Below are 10,868 nucleotides of genomic sequence, written 5' to 3' on the forward strand. Positions count from 1 at the left end.
GACTGCAGAAGCACACAGGCTGTCCACGTGGACATGTGTTCCCAGGCCAGAGGCCCAGCCCAGTAGGGCTCTGGACAGGCCTGAAAAAGCTCCCCTGTCAGGTGGTCCGGTCCTGGGCAGGTCACAAGCTTGCTGGTCCCCAAGCAGTTTCTGTCACCTTGATACATTCACCTCCACCTGCCCAAGCCTGGTGCTCATACCGAGGCTCCCGCCCCGTCCAGGGCCTGCTGCCCTGAGAGCCTGACCAGGTGGGAATCAGTGTGGACCCAGCGGGAAAAGTGGGCTCCACTGGGGTGAAGGGACACACGTAGGGAGGGCGAGGGAGACAGGCCCGGGAGCCAGGATCCCAGCCTACTCGGAGGGGTAGCTCGCAGGCCTTCAGCGGCCAGGCTCGCAGTTGGATCCCCAGCACCGGGAGACTGCGGCCAAGAGGGACTGAGGAGGGAGGAGGCGGAAGGAGGCGGGACTAGGGGGCGCTGGCTCCGGGCACGGCTCCGGGCTCTGGAGGCCCCAGGCAGCGCAGCCTGGGCGCGGGGAGGGCCCCCGAGGGCTCCTGAGGAGCCCCAGGCCACCTCGAGCGTTTGGCCAAATCGAGGCTACCCTGTTCCGGCTGCGGTGTCCTCTCGAGCCAGGCGTCCCCGCCCCCACCTCGCCTCCGCCCCCGGGCGCCCCTCATCCGGGCTCCCGCGCCCCGCGCACCCCGCGCCGGCCGGACGGAGGGGAAAGTTGGCGAGCGCGCGGCGTCCGCGGGGGAAAGCGTTAATGGGCGGCCGGGTGGGAGCCGCGCGCTCGCTCGCCCACGTCACGCCGGTGCGGGCTCGGCTGACGACCGCGGCGCCTGGGGACGCCGGCGCGCTCCGCTCGCTCGCCAGGTGCTCCGCCTGGAGATGTCTCCATTAGTTGTCGCCCGCTCCCCGCCGGAGCGCGCGCGCCAAGCGGCCGCGCAGAGCCCTCGCGGGCGGCCGTCAGCGGCCCGGCGCCACCGCAGGTAGGCGATGTCCCCGCGCCCGCGCCCGCCCCCGCCCCGGGGTTCCGAGACCCCTCCCCTCTGCGGGGGAGGCGGAGGCTCCGCGCGGCCGCCGAGGGGCGCGGGCGGCGGCGACGGCGGCGACTCCCCGGTGCGTCCCGGGCTGCGCGCTGGTCCCCGCGGCCCCGGCGCCCGAGCGGCGCGGGCGGGCGCGTCCCCGGCGCAGGTAGGGAGTGGGCTCAGCCGCGCAAACTTTGCTAGGATTGCTGCTGCGCTGGGGGCGCAAAGTTTGCTGCCCGCTGGTGGGGTCTCTGGAGGCCGCCGCGTCGGCCGCAAGTGGCGGAAAACGGGGGGCGGGGGGCGGCGCGGGGCGCGGAGGCCGCGCCGAGCCGGGCGCCTGCGCTGGGACACCCGGCTGCCCTCCTTCCCGGCTCGGGCGGCGCCCTGCGTGCCAGCGGCGGGGCCGCGGTGGGAGAGCCGGAGGGAGCGGGCCGGAATGCGGGGCGTTTCGGGAGGAGGATTCACCCCGCGCGCCTGCAGCTCGCGCCCTGGCTTCGCGGGGGACCCCAGAGGAGAGGCTGCGAAGGAGCGACCTGCCACCCTCGGGGTTCGCGAGTGCGGCGCACGGACACCTGGAACGCCCTGAGCCCCACACCCCGCACGGGTGTCCACGAGCAGTGGGCGGCCCGCGCGCCACCAGGGCTCGGCCCTGCGCCTTAGATAAGAAGGCCCCTGTCCGGGGCTGTGAGCTCCCGCCCCTGCCCTCTGGCTCGGGTCAACTTCTCTGGGCTAGAGAGAGCCCCTCTCCCCGCCCCCCGCGGCTCTGGATGCGGGGGACCGCGGTGGCCCCCGGGGCCGAATCGGCCAAACCGCGGAAGCTCAGCTGGTGTCAGGGGTGAAGCCCCGCCGGGAGCGGAGGAAGGTCTGGAAGCGAGCTCTGTACCCAGAGGCTCTCCGTGGTTCCGACGGCCGACATCATCTCTGGGCAAAAGGGGGTACCTGCGGACCCCTAACATTTGGGGCTAATCGTCCTCAGACCCCCTCGCCCTGGGCTCCTCTCGAGCTCAGCAGACAGTGGGGGCACCTGACCAAATCCTAGCCGCCGCCCTGCCCGTGGGGAACCTCGTGGTTTCTGGCAGGTCCTGCCCACGGGTGTATTTAGAACCGGGGGTCCCTCGAGGGACGTGGGCTCAGTATAAGCCGCGTCTATGCAGGTACGTGTAGCTGATGGTGCCTGAGATTCTGACACTCCTGTCTGTCTGCTCTGGGAAGGAAACCCGGGGTTCCTCAGCTCAAGGCTGGGCCTTTTTGGAAAGAGCACGGGCTCGTTATTCCTGTATTACCTAGGGGGCAAAGATGGCCCAGAAAGTACCCGGGTTCCGGCAGACAGGTTGTCAGCGGGGTGTCAGGGGTGTGCCCGCAGCTGGAGACAGACGGGCTAACGTGGCCTCCATGGGGCTGCGTGAGCGGCCCGCAAGGTCGCGCGATTCCTCCGGCAGCCCCAAGCTACCCCAAACGGGGGCGGGGCGGCCCCTCACGCAGCAGCCTGGGCTGGGCCTGGGGCAGGAAGCGGAGGATCAAGGTGCAGGGCCCTGAGAAAGCGCCGCCGGTGAGCAGGATTTCAAGATCATGGAAAGAAGGTGGCCCGCGAGAAACGGGCGGGCGGGAACTGGGAGTGTCTATTTACGCACTAAGGCTGGAAAGGAAAACCGGAGAACGTAGCAGCGATGGTCACGGCAGCCCCTGAAACCTCTCCCCCAGAGGCCCCCACGGACCGGCTGTGCCTACCCGGCTCCGAGGGTGAGCACGTCTACTCAGGTGAATGGGGCGCGTTCAGGGGTACTGTTCCCCGCGAGCTGCGGCCCGAGTCTCCGGGGACGGAAACGGAAGGGAATGCAGGCCTGGGCGAGGCACGCGCGGCGAGCGGTAGCCCCGAGGCGCTGGCCGCTGGGACCTGGGCGGTGGCTTCCTCCCCGGCGCTGAGCGCTCACAATCGCCGGGGCCGGGGCCACGGCCACGGGAATGGAGTGAGGAAAGGATGCTGAATGCCGTCCTCCTGTGGAAGTTGCTGAGCCCTCAGCCACCCTGGGCTCCCGCGCCTTCCTGCCCCCGGCCTCATTGCCGGGGGAGAGTGAGTTGTTTGTAAACAAATAATGGAAAGTAGGAGGATGTTCCGTAAAAGCCTCAGCAGAAGCCAGAAAACTGGAAGGAGATGGGAGGAGGGAGAATGGGGGAGGGGAGGAGCAGAGGAGGAAGAGAGAGAGATTGAGAGATTCATTTCTGCCCAGAAGCCCCGGTGGCTAGTTTCTTATTATTTACAGGAAGGTGATATTAGCAATTCAGGTGAGAAAGAAATAAACACGGCCGCCACGAAATCAATACAGAACTCCAAAACAATTATTAATGTCATTTGACTCGTGTTCTTTATATATCTCTCCCGGCTACAGACGCTAAGCTGTCTGAATAATTTGCATGGAGCGTCTATTCATTATTTCCGATGATTTTCCTTGCAAGCAGCTCGGACGTGGCCGGCTGCGGTCCAACAGGATCGGAGAACTCGCACTTTCATCTGTAAATTAAAGCAATTACGCAGCAGATATTATATGATGCGCGCTGTGGTCTCTAGATACTCATCAATCACCTTCAACCGAGCTGTCAGAGCGGGCAGATTCCGTTTCTGGGAGGCAGGCTTGCAGCTGGGGAGAGGGCGAGAACGTCGTCATTAATTAGAGGGTGACCCCGGGGCGATTCACAGGTCTGAACCCAGGACTCTTTCCCAGCAAGTCAGCACAGCGCCGCCGTGCACGGCTCCCTCCCGGCGACCGCGGGAGGCCAGGCCGGGCGGGAGAAGCAGGGGCGAGCCCGGCCCCCGGAGGGTGGCGGCGCAAGAGGCGGGCCGGGGTTCCGGGTGGCCCGGGCGTCCCCTTACCGCCTGTGCGCTGGCCGCCACTCTGGACTCGGGCAAGGGCCCAGGGCCGGGACTGGCTGGGGAAGTGCAGGGGTGGGCGCTCGACCGCTCCCCAGACCGCTCCCTGTGCCCTGGGCAGGGAAGGGCGCCCCTCCCCCGTACCTAGGCCCGAAGGTCGCCGGGCGGAGCGAGCGCAGCAGGAGGGGCCCCGGAGCCGAGTCGGGAAAGCTGCTCGTCCGACCGCGCTGGGCTGTCTGGCAGTCCCGGGTTGAGCCGCGAGGGGCAGGGGGAGGCTTGAGGGAGGGCGGCCCGCGGGAGCGGGTGGGGGAGAAAAGGGAGGGCCCGTGCGCCGAGCTGGAACTTGCTGGGCGAGGAGGGGGTTGTTCCCCGGGAACACGGCGGCCTAGAGTGGCAAGCCCACTTGGCCCACCGAGCCCTGGGGCGGCGGGCTCTGGGGAAGGCCCAGACCCACACACTGAGGGCATTCTGGCCTCCAGATGCAGACGCGCTGGTAGCCGCGCTGCTTCTGGAATTGCAGCCCGGTGTAGGGTTCGAACTGGTGGGAGGCTTTGCTGAGTCCCGGTTAAACAATAGTGGGGCCCGCGCCGCCTTCCTTCGCCGCGCGCCGGCCCGCGGAGCTGCCTTCCTTCCACCTGGAGGGGTGCGCGGAGAGCGGAGGCCCGGCCGGTCGGCCGGCTGCGCCAACGCGCGGCTAATCTTAACTGTTGATTACATCTCTGGTGAAGACTCCCTCGTAGACCCCTCATATGTCTCATTTGTAATTGAGACTAATGATTACAGTGGGGTGGGAAAGGAGCAGCTGCTCATTAATTAATTTCTAATTAAAAGTGCCTCCCCTCCTCGGTGACTAAGGAGAAACACGGTTCGTCGGGGCGCTATTGACTCCGCGGATGACATTCATTTGTTACAGCCGTGCGCCCTCCGCCCGGGGCTGCGCGGCCGAGCGACCCACGCGTCTGCCGCCCGGCCGGGGTGCGCGGAGTGGGGCTGACGTCAGAGACTCCGCCGCTTAAAGCCGCGCGCCGCTGACTTGACGGATTCGCACGACTCATTTTTTTTTTCCTTTTTTGCAAAATATGTATTTGTGTCGCCGCTGCGAGGCCGGTCGGTCCCAGAGCCCCCTGGAGGCTCCGGACTGTGAAGCTAAAAGGATCGCCGCGTCCGTCGCGGCTCACTTTCCTACCCAGTTGGAAAAGTTTGCGGAGCGCGTGTCTGAATTAACCCGCTCTTCTGCTTTGCCCGCCCAGCGCCTAGAAGCCGGCGGCCCCGGAGCAGTGGCCGCGCCACGCCGTCCCCCTCGCGCAGGACCCCGCCGGCCCCGCCCGTCGACCCCGGGCCGCGCCCGCCATGTCCTACCCGCAGTTTGGGTACCCCTACTCCTCGGCACCCCAGGTAAGGGGGCCCCGCTAGGCCAGCAACTCGCTGTCGCCTCGCAGTGAGCAGGGTCTGTGCCACATACCACTCGCGCCCGACCCGGGGGAGGGCAGAGGCGCTGAGGAAATCCGACCGGCAGGGCCCCATATCCCGTTTCGTTTGTCCTCCACCCCCTCCTGGGCTCTGAGGCTGCGCCCCCGGGGAGCCCAGCGACCCAGGATAGACGTGTACAAGAGGACGTGAGCCCTGCGGCCTTGGAAACCAACACCCCCCACCCCGGGGAGGGTGTGAACATTCCGGGCCAGGTCGGGCTGGGCCCCATGTGGCTGGAGGAGGCCAGGAGCACAAGCTCGCCACGGGAAGGAACGCGCGGCCCGCTGTGGATGGCGGGAGCACCGAGGACACGGGGTGCGCGCTCCTGGGCTGCACGTGGGGCCGACTGAGGCCCAGGGCAGCAGCCTCGCGCCCGGGGGCCCCGCCCTTCCTCGCGGCTCCTCTCTCCACAGTTCCTGATGACCACCAACTCCCTGAGCACGTGCTGCGAATCCGGTGGCCGCACGCTGGCCGACTCCAGGCCGGCTGCCTCAGCCCAGGCGCCCGTCTACTGCCCGGTCTACGAGAGCCGGCTGCTGGCCACCGCGCGCCACGAGCTGAACTCAGCGGCGGCGCTTGGCGTCTATGGGGGCCCCTACGGCGGCTCGCAGGGCTACGGCAACTACGTGACCTACGGTTCTGAGGCGTCTGCCTTTTACTCGCTGGTAAGGGGAGGGGGTGTTTGTCAAAGCTAATCCCTGCCGCGCATGCCCCTACCCCTCGATCTGCCGGACTCACTTTCCCGCACTCTGGAGGCAAGGGAGTTGGGAGAAGCACACCTTCGGCTTTGAGCCGCCTAGCTTGGTCCTTCGGAGCCCCATCATCCCCAGGGTGGGGGTGTCCTGGCAGGTGGGCCGTTGTATTTAATGTATTTATTGTTTTCTGCTTGCTGTTAAGTTGGGGTCAGATGTCTGGTTCTGTCGGAGCTCGCTCCAGCCTGCTGGGTCCCCTGGGTCCCCTGTCCCTCACTCCTCCCGGTCGCCCTCTTCCTCCCTCCCCCTCACTTCTCTCCTCCCCTCCTGTCACCACCCCCGTTCCCTCCTTCACCCTCCTCCTCTGCTGTCCCCCAGTCGCTCCCCCCTCATCTCTCCCCCTACCTCCTTGCCTCCCCTTCCCTCCCCCATCCTCCCCCTTCCCTCCCCCATCCCCCTTCCCTCCCCCATCCTCCCCTTCCCTCCCCCATCCTCCCCTTCCCTCCCCCATCCTCCCCTTCCCTCCCCCATCCTCCCCTTCCCTCCTCCATCCCCCTTCCTTCCCCATCCCCTCTTCCCTCCCCCATCCCCCTTCCCTCCCCCGTCCTCCCCGTCCCTCCCCCATCCTCCCCGTCCCTCCCCCATCCTCCCCTTCCCTCCCCCATCCTCCCCTTCCCTCCCTCCATCCCCTCTTCCCTCCCCCATCCCCTCTTCCCTCCCCCATCCCCCTTCCCTCCCCCATCCTCCCCTTCCCTCCCCCATCCTCCCCGTCCCTCCCCCTATCCTCCCCCCATCCCCCTTCTCCTGTTCCTTATTCCCCCAACACCCCCCAAGTCTGCTCCTCCTCACTCCACGTCTTGGGGCTCCTTCGCTGCCTGGGCCCGAGGCAGAGTCTGGGAGTGCGTGATGCAGATGGGGGTGGGGAGGATGGGGGGCGGCCCAGTGGTCTGTGAGAGTGAGGCAGGAGCCAGTGATCCTAGGGGAGGGGCTCGAGCTGGGTCGCATCCGGGAAGCTGCGACCCCAGGCTCACCGGCTCCTACAGAACAGCTTCGACTCCAAGGACGCACCGGGATCTGCGCATGCGGGCCTCGCTCCGGCAGCGGCCACAGCCTACTACCCCTACGAGCCGGCGTTGGGCCAGTACCCCTACGACAGGTGAGGGATCTCCCCCTCCTCACTGCCCCTCCCCCACGGAGCACCAAGCCCCGCCCCTACCAGCGCCACGCCCCCACTGAAAGTTTGGGCGGCAGAAGGAGGGGCATTGCTCGGGTCACGTCCGGCTGACCTTGGGTTAGGACCATCCCGGCCTCCTAGCAAGCCTCCGCCAGGGTATAAAGGCATCCCATCTCCCCTTCCCCGCCCCCACGCCGTCTGTCCGGACTCCCAAAGCCCTCGCTGAAGTGTGGTTTCCAGGGCCCGATAAAGGAACTCAAAGAGACATAGGTGTACCTAGACAGACGGAGACCTGGCCGGGCCTCGCGCCCGCGCTCCTCCCCCACCCACGGAGACCTCTCTGGCTCCATCTAAGTTTAATCAAATATAAACATTAAAAGGCAGTGCCTGCCTGGGTAAAACCCAGGTCTTGCCGCCACAAACACACCTCCACGACCGGGACTGCAGCCGCGTGGGCCTGGCGCTGGCCGCCTGCCCGCGGCGCGGGGGCCGCTGCCGGCGCCCCATTGCCCAGCCTGTCTCCAGGTACGGGACCATGGACAGCGGCACGCGGCGGAAGAACGCCACGCGCGAGACCACCAGCACCCTCAAGGCCTGGCTGCAGGAGCACCGCAAGAACCCCTACCCCACCAAGGGCGAGAAGATCATGCTGGCCATCATCACCAAGATGACCCTCACGCAGGTCTCCACCTGGTTCGCCAACGCACGCCGGCGCCTCAAGAAGGAGAACAAGATGACGTGGCCGCCGAGGAACAAGTGTGCGGATGAGAAGCGGCCCTACGCGGAGGGCGAGGAGGAAGAGGGGGGCGAGGAGGAAGCCAGGGCGCAGCCCCTCAAGAGCACCAAAGGTGCAGGTGCGTGGGGGGGGGTTGGCGATGCGGGGGTGTCGCCTCCCTGTGGCTTCTCGCTGGTTCCTTTCGGAACGGGGCAAACTCCTGGGCCTAGGCGGCAAATTAATGCCCTGGCCCCGAGTGTGTGAGGCCCTGTGCACGAGGGGTCCTGTGGCAGTGAGCTGGGAGCACGCTCAAAGACCCAAAATCACGTTCGAAACACTAGCCCCTGCTGCCTTTGATATGAGGCTGAAATCAGCTAGGTCCGTGTAGGCGTTTGGGAGCCTCTGAGGAGGTGGGAGGTAGAATAAGGGCGCAGGTGCTTTGCCTAGCTCCCGGGTGGGCCCGTACCCAGGTCCTTGGAGTGAGGAAGGGGGTTCCGTTAACCTGCCATCCCGTCTCCCTCCACTGGTCACTCTATCTCCTGGCAGAGCCCACAGACAAAGAGAAGGATCTGGAGCTCAGCGACTTGGAGGACTTCGACCCCCTGGAGGGGGAGCCCCCAGAGTGCGAGCTGAAGCCGCCCTTCCAACCCCTGGATGGAGGCCTGGATCGAGTCCCCGCCGTGCCAGACGGCCCCAGCGCCCCAGGGAAGGAGGCTCCGGGCGCCCTCCGGATGCCCCTGGCCGCCGGGGGTGGGGCCACTCTGGACCAGGACCTGGAGAGGGCCCGGAGCTGCCTCCGGAGCACGGCGGCTCGGCCGGAGCACCAGGTGGGCGCGGGGGTTGGCCCGCAGACCTGCGAGCCCAAGCTGGGCTTTGCTCCAGCGGGGGCGTCGGCGGGCCTCGAGGCCAAGCCGCGCATCTGGTCCCTGGCACACACGGCCACCGCGGCCGCCGCCACCGCCCTCGGCCAGACTGAGTTTCCCTCGTGCATGCTCAAGCGCCATGGCCCCGCTGGCCCTGCGGCCCCCTCCTCGGCGCCCGCCTCCTCCTCGCCTGCGACCCCGGCTCCCGCCGGTGCCCTGGACAGGCACCAGGACTCCCCGGTAACCAGTCTCAGAAACTGGGTGGACGGGGTCTTCCACGACCCCATCCTCAGACACAGCACTTTGAACCAGGCCTGGGCCAGCGCCAAGGGCGCCCTTCTGGACCCGGGGCCGCTGGGCCGCTCGCTGGCGGGGGGCGCCAAAGTGCTGACGACGCCCCTGGCGCGCTCCTTCCCGCCCGTCGCGCCCCAAGACGCCCCCGCCTCCGGCGCAGCCAAGGAGCTGCCAGCCACGCCCAAGGCCGGCGGCAAGCCCTTCTGCGCGTAGCTGGCCGCCTGCCTGGGCGAGGAGGCAGCCGGTGCTGGGGCTGCAGGCTACAACTCTTTTTTCTACCGAGTTTCCAAAGTGAGGCAAGAGCTCGGCAAAGCTCAGGTCGCCAACCCACCCTGAAGGGAGGATCTGAACTCGGGCTCCCGGGGCCACGGACAAGCCCCCGGAGCGCCCGGACAGGAGTCCGCCCGGCCGTGCCAGACTCGGGGACCGAGCAGGATAGGGCTGCTGTCAGAGCAGCAGGGAAACACCCTGAAGCAAAAAGTTTACGTGCAAAAGTTTACACACAGAAGACGTTTCCGTTCCGAGGCCTGTCTGTGTACCTGTCTGCTTTGGGTTGAGGCTTTGCCGCCATTCCTTGTGAAGACTCCTCAGCCTGCTGGCCTTCCGATTCCATCCTCCGCGCATACTTTTCACCAACACCACTTCCACCGAGTTTACACTATTGCACACTCTTAACTCGATAAAATTATGTTTTTTTAATGTATGTTCACACCGATAATTGCCTGCTTCAGAGGCTAATATAACAAAACCAATAAAACCGAGTGATGGTGTTTGCATTGCAAAATGAACGCATTTGAAACCTAGGGATTTGGAAACTTGGAAGAGGAAAGCTGCCCATCCCCGAGGGCAGGAGTGGGGAGGGATGCTGACGCAGAATCCTCACTGGAGTTGCTTGCAGAGCCCAAGACTTAAAGCCATTGTTTTAAAAAGATAGTCACAGTAAACTTACAGGATTCTGTTGAATTCCCGAATAGAAGGCGATGAGAGACCCCAAACTTTTCAACTCTCTCCCATTGCCAGACTCCAGAATTTTGAGAAAGTAAAAGTTTCTTTGGCTAGATACGAATAACCTTTAAACTTCCAAGTTCCCTGGAACTGTGCCCTGGTGGGGAAGGGATGCGGGGCCGTCACTGCCCTCAGCCTCTCCTGGGCGGGAGTGAGGTGCCCTCCTTGACGCTGCGGCCTCCTAACTCCGCCTCCGGGGGGGAGGGGCGGGGACCTGCCGAGATACTCGCAGCCTGTGAGTGCGGCTCAGGGAGAGGGAAGTGCTTAGCAGGACGAAGACCCCAGGCGGGGCTGCAAGGAAGGGCCTAGGGGTGGTGCGGGAGGACGTGAGCCTCCCCGGCCTCCCGTAGGGTCCTGCGGACCCCTGGCTTCGCCCAGAAACCCGGTTCCCCCACCACGGCAGAGCCCAGCTCGCCGGCAGCCAGAAGGTCTGATCTGGAGGAAAATCGCTGGCTTCCTCCCCACGGTGGATTCTGCGCAGTTCCCCGACCCCCCACAGGCTTCTGCCCCCGCCCCCCCAGCCCGCGCAAACGCCCCTCGAGGGCGGCAGGCGAGCGTGAACTGGGCTCAGCGCTGTCCGCTAGCCTGCAAGCCCTCTGCTTAAGGCTGTACTGGGCCTCACAGAAGCCGAGGTGCCCGGAGGAAGGACGGGCCGCCAGGCAGGAGCCTGCAAGGGTGGAGTGGCCCGAGGGTGCAGCGCAGCGACAAGGAGATGGTGGCCTTTGGTCCGTACGCGGACAGACTGACAGCCGCAGAGACGCC

At 66.1% G+C, this 10,868-nt stretch overlaps 1 protein-coding gene across 7 annotated transcripts; it reads left to right on the forward strand.

Moving 5' to 3' along the window:
- The first annotated feature begins 329 nt into the window (after positions 1-329).
- IRX4 (iroquois homeobox 4) lies at positions 330-9,871 on the forward strand. Of its 7 annotated transcripts, none has more exons than XM_033436618.2 (6): positions 330-988; positions 5,144-5,288; positions 5,777-6,028; positions 7,099-7,211; positions 7,755-8,083; positions 8,491-9,871. In XM_033436618.2, exons 2-6 carry the CDS (start codon positions 5,244-5,246, stop codon positions 9,312-9,314), a joined length of 1,563 nt encoding a protein of 520 aa, XP_033292509.2. In that variant the 5' UTR covers positions 330-988; positions 5,144-5,243; the 3' UTR covers positions 9,315-9,871. The 7 variants fall into 7 exon arrangements, with proteins under 7 accessions (XP_033292509.2, XP_033292511.2, XP_033292510.2 ...); XM_033436620.2 differs by lacking the exon at positions 330-988 and adding an exon at positions 1,050-1,193; XM_033436619.2 differs by lacking the exon at positions 330-988 and adding an exon at positions 2,632-2,767.
- The last annotated feature ends 997 nt before the right edge of the window (positions 9,872-10,868 follow it).

The sequence above is a fragment of the Orcinus orca genome, chromosome 3 (assembly GCF_937001465.1).
Source record: "Orcinus orca chromosome 3, mOrcOrc1.1, whole genome shotgun sequence".
In the NCBI taxonomy this organism is placed as follows: domain Eukaryota; kingdom Metazoa; phylum Chordata; class Mammalia; order Artiodactyla; family Delphinidae; genus Orcinus; species Orcinus orca.